The following is a 16,680-nucleotide window of genomic DNA, read 5'->3' as shown; positions in this document are numbered from 1 at the left end:
TAAACCACCGCGCATGCGGGAAGCGGGGGACACGCAGCTCCCAAAGGCTTAGCCAAATTTGGAGTTGTTTATTTCCAACAAGACAGGATGTCGGGCCATCTTGTAATGGCGATCCTGTCCGGCTCCCTGCAGTAGTCGAGGTTGCCCTTGGGTTCCTGATCTCTAGCGTGTTCCAACACACTCAGTGATTTGGTTTTGTTTTAGGTTTTTTTCGTTTGCTTGCTTGTTTTGAGTTAATAGACTTACTCTGTTGCCCAGGCTGGCTTCCTACAGTTCTACTGGATTTTCCTGTCTGCCCCAGGGAACTATCTGAGACAGACTAGTAGGGGCAGATAGTTCCCAGTGAGGCTAGGCCAACCAGCTACATCTGGATGAGGCCAGCTACTGCTTACTTTCTGTCTCACTTTGAAGACTACATACAGCCTAGACTGAAGAGAGCCCTGGGACCAGGGAAGGCTGCCAGAGCCACTGGTGTGGTATAGTGTCTGTCATGACCTGGTGGGGTTGCTGTTTACAGCAGAGACAGCGCTGTAGTGGTATTGAAGGGAGCTGTTTTACCATAGTAGACTGAAGAGATTGTGTGACCTCACTGCCAAGAAGATAGCAGCCCAGCCCAGGTAGTCAGTTTTCTTGCAATCCTCAGTGGGAGGTGGTGGAGTGAATGGTTCTGCTGCAGGAGGAGCCTTGTTGGTAATGGTGACTCCGCATCACACCTGGAGAGTCTAGTCTGCTGGAGCCTTAGCCAGCTCAGTGTCCCCTCCATTGCAGCTGGTGTGGGGACGACAGCATGGACACCTGTACCTGTGGGCTCCGTTGGAGAGTAAAGACTAGTACGCTCACCTAGTTTCCTCAGTCCTGCCTATAACCTGTGGAAAGAGCACTTCTGGGCTCCTTCCCCGGCCCCGACTACCTGCTCCTCCTTTATCTTTTTGGATTTTTAGGTTTTTCATTATGTGGGTATTTACATGTCAGCTGTACTGGTGTGTGTATACAAATACAGAAGAGAGGGCTCTATATCCCTTAGAACTGGAGTTACAGGCAGCTGTGAGCCGACAGATGTGGGTCCTGGAGTGTCGTAATGCTCCTGAAAGAGTAGTGTGTGCTCATAACCACTAAGCCGTCTCTCCAGCCTGCACCTCCTCTTGAAGTTACTTTGAGGACGTAGAGTAGAAGGTGGCCAGTAAGAAAAGATGGGTAGCCGGGCGATGGTGGCGCATGCCTTTAATCCCAGCACTTGGGAGGCAGAGGCAGGTGGATCTCTGTGAGTTCGAGACCAGCCTGGTGTACAGAGCTAGTTCCAGGACAGGCTCCAAAGCCACAGAGAAACCCTGTCTCGAAAAAGCAAAAAAAAAAAAAAAAAAAAAAAAAAAACAAGAAAAGATGGGTAGTCAGCCCACCACATCCTTGGATCCAACTGTCTTGGTTCAGAGTGTTGGGAATAAGCTGGACATGGTGGCACAGTCTGTAATCCTAGCACTCAGCATGCTGGGGCAGGAGGATCACAAGTTTGAGGTCACCCTGGAGCACAGGATAAACCCTGTCTCAAGAAACAAACAAAAAAACAAATCCAAAAAAACTGGTAGGGTTTTTTTATTTTTTTATTTTTTATTAAAGATTTCTGCCTCCTCCCCTCCACCGCCTCCTATATCCCTCCCCCTCCCCACTGGTAGGGTTTTTGTTGTTGTTTATTTTTGTTATTTTTTTTGAGACAGGTTTTCTCTGTGTAGCACTGGCTGTCCTGGAACTTACTCTGTAGACCAGGCTGGCCTCGAACTCACAGAGATCCGCCTGCCTCTGCTAACCTAGTGCTGGGATTAAAGGCCTATGCCACCACAACCATCTGTAGGACTTTAATCCCACCACTGGAGTTGAGACCAGCCTAGTCTTTGTATAATTTGTAGCCTTGGCTGACCTGGAACCTCTTACAAAGAATTATAACTGTATCTAACATGAATAGGCCTTTTTTCCCCCTTTGTCATTGCCTAAACAATACAGTGTAACAACAAACCATAGAGTATTTACATTGTTAAGAATTACATCATCAGTCAGGCAATGGTGGCACCAGCAGTTAATCCCAACTTTTAGGAGGCAGAGGTAGGTGAATCTCTGATCTCTTGAGTTTGTGGCCACTCTGGTTTACACAAAGAAACCCTGCCTTTAAAAAAAAAAAAAAAAAAAAGATGTGTCATCTGCCAGGCTTTAGTCCTAGTACTCCAGAGGCAGAGGCAGCTGGATCTCTGAGCTTGAGGCAAGCCTGGTGATCATAGTAAATTTAAATTCTAGAACAGCCAGGCTGTCCAAAACACTGTCTCAGACAAACCAAAAGTCATCTAGAGAGGATGTAGACAGATCACAGGTGCTGTGATCTTTTCCATAAGGGACTTAGCATGTGGATTTTGGATGGGAGGAGTTGAGGAACACTGTGTGCCTACACAGATACTAAGTGGGTGTGACTTGTCTCAGAGCAGTGATGGACTCGTGGGATTTTCACTTGAAAAGTTTTAAGAAAGCGTTTTCTCCACGGAACTTGTTTGTTGTCCACTCCGTATATGAAGCCGTGGCTTGGATGGTCTAAGCTGTCCCGTCCCGAAGCTGTGGAGATGGATCGCTGTCTCTGCTTTGTGACCTCAGAATGCCTTAATCTGGTGGTGCTGATGGTTAAGGATCTCAAGAGCTTGTACGTGCGGATCCCATTTGTCGTTTGTGTTGTGTTAGAGCAAGGTGTCCCACACTTGTAGTCCAGCACTCTGGAGGCTAAGGCGTGAGAATTGGTGAGGGTGCTAGGCCAGCTGGTGCTATGTGAAGAGACTGTCTCCAAACAAGAGATAGGTCGACCTAAGGTGTTACTGGGAATGAAGGCGTGGAGTGGGTTTTTCTTTTTACAGTAGAGCTTGTGATGTGTGGCTGTCTATCTACTGCAGAGGCTGGGCTGGGAAATCATCTGACTGAAGCTTTAGAGGACTGGGCAGCACAGGGAGACACCTGTCTCACGTCAATCACAATAGGCTATCGATAAGTTCATTGTGTTATCAGGTATAGCATTCATGCGAAACTTTAATTTCCATGTCGGGTCAGTTCAGAGACTAAGTGATTGTGTTCACCAGCTCTTCCCATATCTGGTGTGTATATCCTGTATTGAGAGGTAGCTGAGTTCTTTCTGTTCCCCCAGTCTGTTCTGTTCCTCCAAGCCCCTCACCCTTTGCTGCAGACTAGGGACACCATGGAAGATGGGCACCAGTAAGTGAGGCTGAGGTGGGAGGATTGGGAGCTTGGGCTGCAGAGCCTCTCGAGAGCAGCTGTGAGTCACTGTGGGCGCAGAGATGGCTCAGCACACAGATGTTTCCTCCAAAGCTTGATGACCCAGGTCTGATCCCCAGTACCTGCCTACATGGTGGACGGACAGACTGACACCGCCAGCCGCCCTCTGACTTTCAACTTGTGTGTATGCACCACCCCTCAAAAAATGCATTAATTTTTTTTTTTTTTTTTAGATTTACTCATTTAACATGTATGGATTATTTGCTTACATATATGTTTATCCGTCACCATGTATGTGCCTGGTGCTTTGGAGGCCAGAAGAGAGCAGTGATCCCTGGAACTGGAGTTAGAGTCAGTTGTGAGCTGCCATGGCAATTCTAGGAACTGAACTCGGCTCCTCTGGAACAACAGCCAGTGCTTTTATCCATGGAGTCCTCTCTCCAGCCAGCATTTGTTTTTCTGCAAAGTAGCTTTATCTAGTAGATGTCCTAGAAGGTCTGGTTTCCTCTGTCACCAGTGTGGTCCCCACTCCCACTCATCCCTAGGAGGGTCTTGTTTTGTGAGCCACTGTTTCTAAAGCAGAAGTGGGTGTTTTCTCAGCTCTGTGTTCTGTGGAGATGCTGTCTCTGTAGTGATGCCTGCTGCCCTTGCCTGCAGAGGCGGCATTAACTCATGCCTGTGCCGATCAGTCAAAGCAGCGGAAGGACCATGAGGTGTGAACATGACGGCCATTTGTGGGCTTGTCACTGGTTCCGGTGGTGACTGTGTCCAGTTTAGGCCGTCGGGTACAGTTATTGTCTGTCCTTTGAGGCTGGCTGACCACAGCAAAGCTCACAGCCCCATTTCTGTCCGTAGTTTGATGAAGGCCGCAACAACTTTGAGGGTGAGATCACCAAGGAGAAGCTGCTAGACTTCATCAAGCACAATCAGCTGCCTTTGGTCATCGAGTTCACTGAACAGGTGAGGCCTCTCTGGAGGAACCCCTGGGAAAATGGTCTGAGAACAGCTCATGGCTCAAACCTAGTAATTGTTGCTTGTCCCACAGACAGCCCCAAAGATTTTTGGAGGTGAAATCAAGACCCACATTCTGCTGTTCCTGCCCAAGAGTGTGTCTGACTATGACGGCAAGCTGGGCAACTTCAAGAAGGCAGCTGAGGGCTTCAAGGGCAAGGTGAGCCACCTCAGGGCGTGGGCGTGAGCTGCTTTTCCAGATGCTGAGAGGCCTGCCTAGTCTCCTGCAGTACTACCCATTTGCCCATTAGGGTCTGCACCATGGGGGTCCACTGGCCTAACCCTGTTACCCTGGTGAGGCAGCCCCAGACTTACGGTGTACAAAGCCAGTTCAGAGGTGTGAGCATGTGTCCAGGTTCCGTCTGAATATGCCTTTTCTCCCCCAAGATCCTGTTTATCTTCATCGACAGTGACCACACTGACAACCAGCGCATCCTTGAGTTCTTTGGCCTAAAGAAGGAGGAGTGTCCCGCTGTGCGGCTTATTACCCTGGAGGAAGAGATGACCAAGTACAAACCAGAGTCGGATGAGCTGACAGCTGAGAAGATCACAGAATTTTGCCACCGCTTCCTGGAGGGCAAGATCAAGGTGTGGAGTTGAGCCTGGGCTGTGGTGACACGCTGACCTTGCAGGATAGCCTCTGCCCCTGGGATCTAGTGTCTTGTGCTTCCTGCAGTACTGCCTTCAAAGTCTGAAGACATTAGCGTCCATTCCTAGAGCCTGTGATGGTCATGTGCCCTAGGATAAATCCCTCCTCGTGTGCTAGCCTAGCCACGTGAGCTTCAAGCACCAGGACACATCTTTATTTCAGTTGATCTACCTGGAGACTCAGCCTTTTCTCACCAGATTGCTGGCAGCATTGGCGCTGATGGTTTCTGGGGGACAGCATGGGTCTCATCTCTCCAGGGCTGGAGACTGGGGCAGAGCTGTGCCTGACTGTACTCTCTCTCCCCTAGCCTCACCTGATGAGCCAGGAACTGCCTGAAGACTGGGACAAACAGCCAGTCAAAGTGCTTGTTGGGAAGAACTTTGAAGAAGTTGCTTTTGATGAGAAGAAGAATGTCTTTGTCGAATTCTGTAAGTGAGGGCTCTGGGGGGCTTACAGATTAGAGAACACACTGTGAACACTGGTGGGTGGCTCTGTCCACCATGGCCCTTCAGCACTGCTCTCTCTTTTTTTTTTAAAAAAATATTTATTTATTTATTATGTATACAATATTCTGTCTGTGTGTATGCCTGCTGGCCAGAAGAGGGCACCAGACCCCATTACAGATGGTTGTGAGCCACCATGTGGTTGCTGGGAATTGAACTCAGGACCTTTGGAAGAGCAGGCACTGCTCTTAAGCTTTGAGCCATCTCTCCAGCCTCCTCAGCACTGCTCTCTTTCAGATGCTCCTTGGTGTGGTCACTGCAAGCAGCTAGCCCCCATTTGGGATAAACTGGGAGAGACCTACAAGGACCATGAGAATATCGTCATTGCCAAGATGGACTCAACAGCCAATGAGGTGGAAGCCGTCAAAGTGCACAGCTTTCCCACCCTCAAGTTCTTCCCAGCCAGTGCAGACAGAACGGTACGCTTCCCACCAGGGCTCAGCTGGGCCCTTGGGCAGGCAGGTCCTCAGAAGCTTCTGCCGTTGTGCATGGAGGGGAAGCTGCTGTCGGGTAGGCCCAGTTCTACCCTCTTCTCATTTCCTACAGGTTATTGATTATAACGGTGAGCGGACACTAGATGGTTTCAAGAAATTCCTGGAGAGTGGTGGCCAGGACGGTGCAGGAGACGACGATGTGAGTGTGGTCAGCTCTGGGTCCTTGTGGGAGGTGCCAGCTCAGGCTTTGCCTTGGAGGCTTCTTCGGTGGTCACGTGCCTGGCACAGCTGTGTGTATCCTGGGTCCAGGGACTTAGACTTTGTCTTTGGTGTAAAGGAAATGCTCCATTTGCACCACTTAGATAGCATTTAAAACGTTTAAAGGTACCTTTCAAAACGGCGGTCCCACAGGGTTCTCAGTCCCACTTCCGTGGACTTGAACTGGCTAGGTTTGTGTTTGTTAGTTCCTGTGGGGATTCTCTGGCCCTAGGCTGGAGACTGGACGTGGGCTGCTTCATAGGAGCTCTATACTTTCCAGAGGGGTTTGTGGCCAGCAGCCTTGATGTTGCTAATTTGGGGGAAGCAGAGGGCAGGTCAGGATTCGGTAGGGTGGAACTGGAGGAGGCTGGTGCAGCAGGAAGCGTGTACAAAGGAGCTGTAGAGGAGAAGACAACGCAGAGCCTGGGGAAGTGGCCAGCAGGCAGTGCTTGGCCTTGTGCTGGAGCTGTTGTCCCGCAGGTGTGCGACTTTGCAGGTTCCTAGAGCCATGCCCAGCTGGAGGTTATGGCAGCTTAGCTGGGCTTCCTGGCTTTGGAAGCCGTGCTGTGTCTTGACTTAGCATCACCATACTCAGCCCCTCACCCAGGGCCACTACTGGAGACTGGGCCGTCCACTGCAGCGTTGGTGCTCTAACTGGGATTTCTTCCTCCATCCAGGACGTGGACCTAGAAGAGGCTTTGGAGCCCGACATGGAGGAGGACGACGATCAGAAAGCCGTGAAGGACGAGCTGTAGTGGTGGAGCAGACGGATGCCTGAGCCCAGACCTCGGGGGCCATGCTCCCCGCAGCCCACATCTCCGGAGCCTGAGCCTCACCTAAGGAGGGAGTGCCATCAGAACCCAGGGAGTCTTTCTGAAGCCACACCCATCCAACACACGTGCACCTAAACCTGTCTCTTTTGCTTTTAAATTTTGAAAGGGATCTCTCTCCAGGCCAGCCCATCTTAAAGAGCTATCTTTTGGTGTGTTTTTGTTTCTTTGTTTGTTTTGATTTTTTTTTAAATTGTGATGTATTTTTTTTTTTATATGTGGATTTTTGTCCCAAGTGCTCACTAAAATATTTGGGGATCTCACACTGGTAATATCCTTCCTGTTAGAGAGGTTTATGCTGCCGCTTCAAATGTCATCTTTCACCTGTTCCACCGTGGAAGGCCTCCCTGAGACTCCTGCCCTCTGTGGGAGCGATGGACCTGTGTGGACACAGTCACTCTCTGCCTACCTTGCACTAGTGTTGCCGTGGCAGCATGGCTTTTGTAGATTTCAGTTAACCATGGGACTTACGCGTCCTGTCAGAGGGTGGGTCCCTCACGTGTGGAAGAGACGGTGTGGCTGGCTGCTGGGCCCATGCCAGGCCTGGACGGCTGTCACTCTTCAAGTCAGGACTACCAACCAGCCGGCTGTGGGCACACCACTCTAGCTGCTGGATTTGCTTCCAGCACGGCTGTGGCCTGTGTGAGGCAGAACTGGGACCCTTGATTCCCAGACTGGGAGTCAGCCAAGGACTCTGGGACTGAATCAAACGCCCATTCTTGAGGCATTTCTACCATAATATTGGAATTGAACACATTGGCTAAATAAAGTTGAAATTTTACTACCCATTGTCACCTCTGCTTTCTGTCTCCGAGCCAAGGGAACTGAGCTGAAATTCTCCCAGGAGGGATAGTGAGCTTGTTGGGGTCCCTTGGTCAAGAGGACACCACTACCCCCACTGAAAGGCAGAAACGATGGATAACTGCTCACCACACAGGCTATTTGACTCGAGTGCTTCCCCCCTTTGTCTAAGATCAGTACAGTGGCCCCATCACAACCCTGGATGTAGGCATGATGGACAGGTGATGCTATTGATGGGTGCTGGGTCACCGTAGGACCTATTCCCTCAAGTTCTCCTCTGCCGTGCATCATGCATGTCTGCGTGCACATACGTCATACACACTTAACCCCTCTGTGTGTAGCACTGGCAGTCTTGAAACTCGCTTTGTAGACCAGGCTGGCCTCAGATTCACAGAGATCCGCCTGCTTCTGCCTCCCGAGTGCTGGGGAATGCTGGGATTAAAGGCGTGCGCCACCACCGCCCAGCCACAATAACTTTAAACTCCGGATTGAAGCAGGTGTGCAGAGACTGGGCATGCAGCTCTCCAAGTAAAGAAAAGTCTGGTAATCTGGGTGGAAGTGGCACCTTCTATCCTTGTGCTCGGAAGGCAGAGGCGGGCAGATCTCTTGAGTTTGAGGCCAGCCTGGTCTACAGAGTGAGTTGGCAGAAACGTCTACACAGAGAAATTCTGTCTCAAAAAAAAAAAAAACAAAAAAACAAAACAAAAAAAAAACCAGACATTTCTGGGACTGGATGCAGCTCAGTTGGTAGGGTTCTTGCCTAACATGCATCAGGCTTTAGGTTTGAGGTTTGATCCACAGCGTGTCCGCTGTCCTGGCTTGCGATGTGGGGGCAGTAAGACCAGAAGTTCAAGGTCATTTTCGTCTATATCCTGAAGTGTTGGGGACCCTTGACCTACATGAAAGCCTATGTTTTACCAGGATGGTGGAGCATGTTTGTAATCTTAGTGCTTAGGAAGTGTAGGCAGGAAAAACAGGAATTCCAGGTCATCCTTGTCTGTATAAATTCACAGATTATGATACTTGATGCTCTCTTCTGGCCTCTCAGGGTACCCTCCCCACATAAATTAAAATGTTTCAAAAGTAAAAGCAAGAGCTAGTAAAGTTACCTACCTCCAAGCCTATCTCAAGACATTTCTGCTGGACATGGTTGTGTGTGTGTGTGTGTGTGTGTGTGCTCACAATCACATGGGTAACAGGGAAACACCTTCAGGTTCTCTGCAGCAGCAGCAGTGCTCCTAACTGTTGAGTTCTCTCCAGCTTTTGATGCACTTTGAGTACCAGCGCTGGTAAGGCAGAAGCAGGAGAACTGGGGGTCGGAGGCCTTAACAAAACAACCTGGGGATGGTGGTGCACATCTTTAATCCCAGCACCTAGGCAAAAGCAGGTGGATCTGTGACTTTGAGGCCAGTGTGGCTTACATAGTGGGTTCTAGGCATTGTAAGACTGTCTCAAAAGAAAGAAGGGGTGGGGGAGGCAAGGCATGGTGCTGCATACCTGTAATCCTAGCACTTGAGAAAGTAAAAAGACCATCTTCAGCTACACAAGGAGTCCAGAGACAGCCTGAGCTACACGAGATTATAAAAAAAAAAAAATAAGTTTGGGCTGGAGAGGTTAAGAGCACTGGCTGCTCTTCCAGAGGTCCTGAGTTCAATTCCCAGCAACCACATGGTGGCTCACAACCATCTGTAATGAGATCTGGTGCCCTCTTCTGGTGTGCAGGCATACACACAGACAGAATATTGTATACATAATAAATAAATAAATATTTAAAAAAAATAAGTTTAACTTGAAGACTTGGTTCAACAGTCTGGGGTTCAATGGCTAAGGGCCAGAAAAATAAAAATAAATACGCACACTTAGGGCTGGAGAGATGGCTTAGCAGTTAAGAGAGCTTCTGACATCTGCACATAGACATACATGCAGACAAAACACCAGTGAACACAAAATAAATTTAAACTGGGTGGTGGTGGCATACCCCTGTAATCCCAGCACTCAGAAGGCAGAGGCAGGTGGATCTCACATGCAATGGGGATCGTGATACTCCTGAGGTTGACTTTCCCAAACTTCCCTTCTGACATGGACACCTTTGGGAGCACCATGGTGCCCAAGAGTCTCAGGACTGGAGTAGAGGCACACAGGGCCAAAGGGTCACAGGACTCAGGGTGGTCACAGGGGCCCTGAGGTAATGCTGCAAGCTGCCTGAGGTCAGACAGACAGACAGCCTCACCTGTTTTTTTTTTTTGTTTTTGTTTTTTGTTTTTTGAGACAGGGTTTCTCTGTGGTTTTGGAGCCTGTCCTGGAACTAGGTCTTGTAGACCAGGCTGGTCTTGAACTCACAGAGATCCGCCTGCCTCTGCCTCCCGAGTGCTGGGATTAAAGGCATGCGCCACCACAGCCCGGCACCTGTATTCTTACTACACATGCACAATGCTGTATACATAATAAATAAATAAATCTTTTTAAAAAAATAAGTTTAACTTGAAGAATTGGTTCTGAAGATATCCAGACCAAGACATTGTCTCAGCACCAAGGCTAGATATCCCCCTGCTGATAGCCATTGTGCCAGACCCAACTCTTGCGGTGCACTGAAAGGCTTCCTGTATGATTTTCTCCCAGGTCTAGGGGAGTGGGTTGTGGTCATTTCCTCCATGGCTGCCTTATCCCTCGTACAAACCCAGGGATGATCCTCGTTGGTTCGGCACACAAGCAGGGGAAGAGGACTCTGTCACCTCCTCAAACAGGGCCAATTTCCCAGGTATCTGTATCTGTCACTCTATAGTCTTCATTCTGACTCAGCAGTTAGGGCAGTTGTCCGCTTACGCTGCCTTCACTGGCTCTTGGTGACTCATTATAGGGCTGGTTTCCAGCTGCTTCCACTCCAGAAGTTTCAGCAAGGCCTGCTGGCACAATGAACCGTGGTCACCTTAAAGTGGGTACTGTCATTGTGGAGTTTGACAGGGGAAGGTATAAATTTTGTCCCCAGAATGTGAGTCAAGGCTGTCATTAAGGGAATCCATGGGATGGGCTGGAGAGACGGGTCAGCGGTTAAGAGCACTGTCTGCTCTTCCAGAGGACCCGGGTTCAATTCCCAGCATCCATATGGCAGCTCACACCTGTCTGGAACTCCGGTTCCAGGGTTTCTGACATCCTCACACAGACATGCATTCAGGCAAACATGCCAATTTAAAAAAAAAAAAAAAAAGACACAGGACTTCCAGGGAAGAAAACCAGCAGGGCTGTGAGCAGACTGTTACCAGTCCTAACTATAAAGGTATGCTGTACACCCCTCCCTCAGACAGCCAGCGCACCCCTGCCCAGCTGTGCAGGGACTTGGTCTCTGGATAAGAAGGCTCAAATTGGGCAGCCAATGTCACGCGCTCCTGAGAGGAGTGTGACTCACAGATACCTTTCCCCTTTTTGCAGAGGCAGCTGATGGAGCATTCCAGAGCCAGACTGTGCAGGGCAGCTACAGGGTGGTGTCTAAAACCTCTGTGGCTGGGATTGGTGGATTAGTCAAACAACTGGAGGCTCTTAGGGGAAGTAATGAAGGTTTAGCAGACTGGATTGCCCAGTTCCCCCAGGTACCCAGAAGCCAACCGCCTGGAATTTAACAACAACAACAACAAAACCAAAAGCACTTCCCTAAGGGGCTTCAGACTCTGAAGTTGAATTTTTGACTGACCAATTCCGCAGCCTATGCTGGATTACCTAGCACCTCACAGCCCCTGAGTACATGTCACTGCTGGTGACATTACCAGACTTCTTTTTCTTTTTCTGGTTTGGTTCAGTTTAGACTTGTGCCACCCCTTCTGGCCTTGAATACACTATGTAGCTCAGACTGGCTTTGGACTCAAGGCAAACAATCTGCCTTAGCCCCCAGAGGTTGTGTTACTATGGCAAATTTGTGTTGAACTCTTCATTGTTGCTGTTGTTGAGACAGTGTCTGGCTGTCTCGCTAGGTAATACTTTACCCCAGAACTATGTTCCCAGCTCTGGACTTTGATAAATTGGAATTGGGTATGGTAATACAAGCCTGAAATCCCAATGCTTAGGAGCTCAGGCAAGAGGAGTTTTTTTTGTTTTTGTTTTTGTTTTGAGATGGTGTTTCTCTGTGTAGTTCTAACTGTCCTGGAACTTGCTCTGTAAACCAAGCTGGCCTTGAACTCTGCCTCTAGTGTGTTGGGACCACTAAAGGTGTATGCCATCACTGCCCTGCTGGCAAAAAGATTGAAAGTTTGAGGGCTACAAAATGCTGGAGGGCTGGATGGTGGCTCACACCTTTAATCTCAACACAGGCAGAGTCAGGTGGATCTCTGCAAGTTTGGGGCCAGCCTGGTCTACAAAGCAAGTTCCAGGAGAGGCTCTAAAGCTACAAAGAGAAACCCTATCTTGAAAAACCAAAAAGGAAAAAGAAAAAATGTTGGAGGGAAACCTTTGAATATTTTTTTTTTTGAAGCTTGAACTTCCTCATTCTGTTTCCCAAATGCAGGAAGGACAGAAATTGCCACCACTGCAGCTTTGTGTAAATGCTTTAGCCCATTCTCCAGAAAGTAGAAATTCTAAGATCACAGACTAGTAACCTTGTAAGTCCATACTATCTGAGAGAATCAGGGACAGAGGTCGGTAATTCCAGGCTTTGTTCTAACATCGACCACAAAGGGACTTGAACAGCCCACCGTGGCTCCTGTTGAAAGTTGAGGAATACCAGGCAAAGGCCTCAGCTCAGAACACACAATTCCCAGGAATACTGTCTGGAAGATTTGGGGAACTCCGACTCAAACAGAAATCCCGAACTCAAGAACCTCTGTGCTCCAAGTGGCCAAGGCTGCACATGCGAAGAGTGCCCGGACCTTGTCTCATTGGAGGTGTTCACTGACGGGTGGACGGGCGGGTCTGTGGGTCCTCCCTGCTGCTCTGTGGGTGGCACCTTCACTCACACGCTTGCTTGCGATCCTCTGAGCTGGGAGTGCAGACGAAACTTTTCCGCAACACACGAAGAGATAATCTTCACGTACAAGCGGTGGGGTGAGGTGGGGTGTCTATCACCCAGCTACAGCAAAGAATGTTTAATTTCCCTGCTTTAGGGAAGCAAGTTAGAAGACATGGGACCTGACTCTTTGTAAGCCCTGGAGATGCAGAGCCACAGAACCATCCGTAACAGATTCTCTCAGGACTGGGGTACACAAACTCAGGGAGTAGCCTCTAAGCACTGAGGGATGGTGGAAACACCCCTGCCAGGCAGGGAGCTCTCATTCAGTGTGTCCTCGGCTTTACACCTAAAGGGTGTGTAACATGTTGGCTTGGTGCTGGCTGAAGAGGGGCCAGGTGATGTAAGGTCAGCTGACTACATTGCCTTCCCAGCTCCCAGTCTGCCAAGGAGCTACCCAGTTTCGGGCCTCCCGTGACCACCTAGTAGGTTGGGTTTCCCTGCTTCATGCCCTAGCTCCCAGCACTTTTGAGGGTGAGTTTCTTAGAAATAGGGTCATTGTCAGTAAAAATGGATAGGGTGAGGTCACACTGGAGTAGGGTGTACCCTAAGTCTTTGTAAGAATGTCTATGGACGGCGTCTTTATAAGAAGAAATCCGCACCAGATATGATGGCACATGCCTATAATTCCAGCACTTTTTTTTTTTTTTGAGGAGGCTCAGAGAGGAGAATTACGAGTTCAAGGCTGGCCAACCTGGAAAACAACCACCTTTACTAAAGGAAAATAAATTTGAATGGGGTCGTTCAGTGTGGTGGTGCACATCTGTAATCCCGGCAGTTGGGAACTGACGGCTGGGGTGCTCAGGAGTTTGCCTGAGTCCCAGTTCAAAAGGGAGTTCCCAGCCAGTGCCTCTGTCTGGAAAACAAACAAACAAGGTGGGGTTAGTTAGGACGTGGACACAGGAATAGAAAGAAGCCGTTAGAGATGAATGGGCAAATATTTTTAGAAGCCAAAGAACACCATGGACTGGACTGACTTCTGGAGGCTGGGAAGCCTGGAGCAGAGGCTCCCTCAGAACCTCTGGAGTCCTCCCCGGTCTCAGGCTGCCGGGCTCAGGAACCATGAGAGCGAACGCTTGTTTTTCTGTTTTGTTTTTTTTGGGGGGTTTATTTTTCGAGACAGGGTTTCTTTGCATCTTTGAAACCTGTCCTAAAACTAGCTCTGTAAACCAGGCTGGCCTCGAACTCACAGAGATCCGCCTGCCTCTGCTTTCCCAGTGCTGGGATTAAAAGGGGTGCACTACCACCGTCCGGTGAGAGCAAACCCTTCTTTGAGAGTTGAGACCCGGGTCTGTGTGACTTGGTCACAGCAACCCCAGCCAGCCATTAGCTTTCAGGAAGTCAGGGGAACCTGTAGAGTAGGATTATCCACAGCTCCATAACCAAGTTTCGGGGCTCCTCTGGCCCAGCTGTATTCCTGCATTCCATCTACCAGGTAGTCTCATGCTCCCAAGCCAAGCACCACCTGAGACCTTGGCTGAAGCTGTTGCAAAAGCAAGACAGAAGCCGGGCGGTGGTGGCGCACACCTGTTTCCCAGCACTCGGGAGGCAGAGACAGGCGGATCTCTGTGAGTTCGAGGCCAGCCTGGTCTACCAAGGGAGTTCCAGGACAGGCTCCAAAGCTACAGAAAAACCCTGTCTCGAAGAAAAAAAAAAAGCAAGACAGAGTCTGCAGGAAACTAACGTGTGGGGTCCTTCTCTTTCCTTACCTGTAATGGGCACCACCTGATCTCTTAGGAATGGACTGGATGACACCTTCAACATAGTCTCTAGGAGACTGTCCAGACCCCAAAGCAGCGTGTGCGTGCATGTGTGTGTGTGTGTGTGTGCGCGCGCACGTGCATGCACACACATGCAAGGCGGGTGCTCAGGACTGGTAGTGTTGGCCTGCAGGACTGAGATCCTAGCCAAGGCAGCAGCAGTTCTTGTCAGTACGATACACCCTGAAGCGGTTCTGGGAATCTTCTCTAGAAGATACAAGGGAAGGTTAAGAGCGACATGTTGGGAAATGAACAGCGCTGAGACCTCCTAAATGATAATAGATCAATGCTTTTCAGATGGCGATAGGGCTCAGCTTCCAGCAGGTAAACAGGTAAGCCATCCTCCAAGCTTGGCTCCTCCTGATGCCCTTGAGCCCACTTCCACGGCTTTTCCCGTGGGCTCTCTCCTCGTCCTTCTCCTAGCCCTCTACAAGGCACCTTCTAGGTCCAGCTGCGGACAGGGTGTAGTAGCCAGGAAGGATCTGACCCCTTTGGCCGGACATAGCAACAGGTGTGCCGAAAGATGAGCCACTAAACATGATCCTGTGCTCCGGGAGGGGGGAGCAGCTCGGTTTCAGCCCCTCGCGCCTGCAAGCATGACCGAGCAGCTTTATATAGCCCCGCAAGCCCTATATAAGCTGGAATTGAGGTTCTGTCAAGCCAGAGAGCCTACACACCAATCTGGTCTGGCTGGCATACTTCCCATTCATACCTACTGAAGTAGGGGCCCCACAGAGATAGTCCACCCCAACCCCCGGGATGCCCAGCAGAACTGCCCGCTATGCTCGCTACAGCCCCAGACAGCGGCGGCGGCGGCTGTTGGCCGATCGCAGCGTGCGTTTCCCTAATGATGTTCTCTTCTTGGACCACATCCGTCAAGGTGACCTGGAGCAGGTGGGGCGTTTTATCCGGGCTCGGAAAGTCTCCTTGGACACTATCCACCCCTCAGGTGAGTACGAGTGGCCGGACTGGTCTGTCTATAAAGAGGTAGGGGAAATTCTATGCAGAGGGTTACAGCTTTGACCCTGTCTTCCCACCATGCCCAGGCCTGGCCGCTCTGCATGAAGCTGTGCTCTCTGGAAACCTGGACTGTGTAAAGTTGCTGGTCAAATATGGTGCAGACATTCACCAGAGAGATGAGACTGGCTGGACACCTCTGCATATCGCTTGCAGCGATGGGTACCCTGACATAGCCAGGTGAGAGTATGGAATAGGGCACAGAGGCTCCATCCCACTTCCTCCAGGCTTCAATTGGTCTCCAGCATGTGAACCCCCAAAGATAGCTCTGACGGTGTAAGCAGCAACTCTGAGGGATCCTGGCAGTTTCTATCCGATTGCAACATTAGAGCAAACTGGAAAATCTGGCCATAGCTTCCAAGGGGTCAGGTTTCTCCCTCCTCTGCCTGGAAAAAACAAAAACAAACAGGTGACCCCCAAATTCTAGCCCTCTGTTCCTGGGAGGGCTGAGTAGGCTTTAACCAACAGCCCTTCACACCCCAGGTATCTCATCTCTTTGGGAGCAGACAGGGATGCAGCCAACGATGATGGCGATCTGCCCTCCGACCTTATTGACCCAGACTTCAAGGACTTGGTGGAACTCTTCAAAGGAACCAGCATGGATTGAGGGACTGAGCCAGCCCTGCCCTTGGGTTTGTGCCTCCCTGGAAGAGAGGCAAGCACCTTGCCCTAGGGGCCAAGGTGTGCGCACTGAGCGTGCCAGGGAGGCAGCCAGGATGCTAGGACTTGTCGTGGGGGTGCGACTTCCCCTGCCCCCAAACCCATTTTCTGTGGCCTGCCTTTTTTTCCAGGTTTTGCTTTTTTGTTTGTTTGTTTTTTCCTTTTTTTATGATACTTTTTACTTTTTCAATAAACGTGATTTCCAAGCTGTGATGATGACTAATTAGCGCGGTCCAGTGCCAAACCATCGCCACGCACGCTGAGATGCGGCTTCGTGGCGGTGCAACGCCTCGGGGTAGAGCGGCTGGGACCCGGGCCGCCCCTGTCCCGGTCCAGCCGTCTCCTTTCTCAGACACGCGGGGAAAAAAACCTCCCCAACCCCGCGTTTCCGGGACGACCTCGCGCGCCTCCGACCTCGCCGTACCCCGTGCGCCAGTGATCACGTGGCCCGCGCCGTGCGCGCCTGCGCGGCGGCGTCACTTCCGGCCAGCCCACTGGCAGCGGCGGCG

The 16,680-nt window shown here is 50.3% G+C and overlaps 2 protein-coding genes across 2 annotated transcripts in view; both read left to right on the top strand.

Moving 5' to 3' along the window:
* Positions 1–7,732, top strand: part of P4hb (prolyl 4-hydroxylase subunit beta) — a 14,807-nt gene extending 7,075 nt beyond the window's left edge. The window contains exons 5-11 of the mRNA XM_005350873.3: positions 4,114–4,218; positions 4,304–4,429; positions 4,657–4,857; positions 5,226–5,346; positions 5,659–5,840; positions 5,968–6,054; positions 6,791–7,732. Of these exons, the coding sequence (XP_005350930.1) occupies positions 4,114–4,218; positions 4,304–4,429; positions 4,657–4,857; positions 5,226–5,346; positions 5,659–5,840; positions 5,968–6,054; positions 6,791–6,868 (900 nt within the window). The 3' untranslated portion in view covers positions 6,869–7,732. The remainder of the gene's footprint in view (positions 1–4,113; positions 4,219–4,303; positions 4,430–4,656; positions 4,858–5,225; positions 5,347–5,658; positions 5,841–5,967; positions 6,055–6,790) is intronic.
* A 7,521-nt stretch (positions 7,733–15,253) lies between these two features.
* Ppp1r27 (protein phosphatase 1 regulatory subunit 27) lies at positions 15,254–16,118 on the top strand. Its single transcript, XM_005350872.2, has 3 exons — positions 15,254–15,443; positions 15,541–15,691; positions 15,995–16,118. The coding sequence occupies exons 1-3, from the start codon at positions 15,254–15,256 to the stop codon at positions 16,116–16,118; spliced, it is 465 nt and encodes a 154-aa protein (XP_005350929.1).
* Positions 16,119–16,680: the final 562 nt, after the last annotated feature.

This window comes from Microtus ochrogaster, chromosome 7 (genome assembly GCF_000317375.1).
Source record: "Microtus ochrogaster isolate Prairie Vole_2 chromosome 7, MicOch1.0, whole genome shotgun sequence".
Taxonomy (NCBI): domain Eukaryota; kingdom Metazoa; phylum Chordata; class Mammalia; order Rodentia; family Cricetidae; genus Microtus; species Microtus ochrogaster.
The sequence above is the reverse complement of the archived record's forward strand: the minus strand, read 5'-3'. Positions and strand labels throughout refer to the sequence as shown.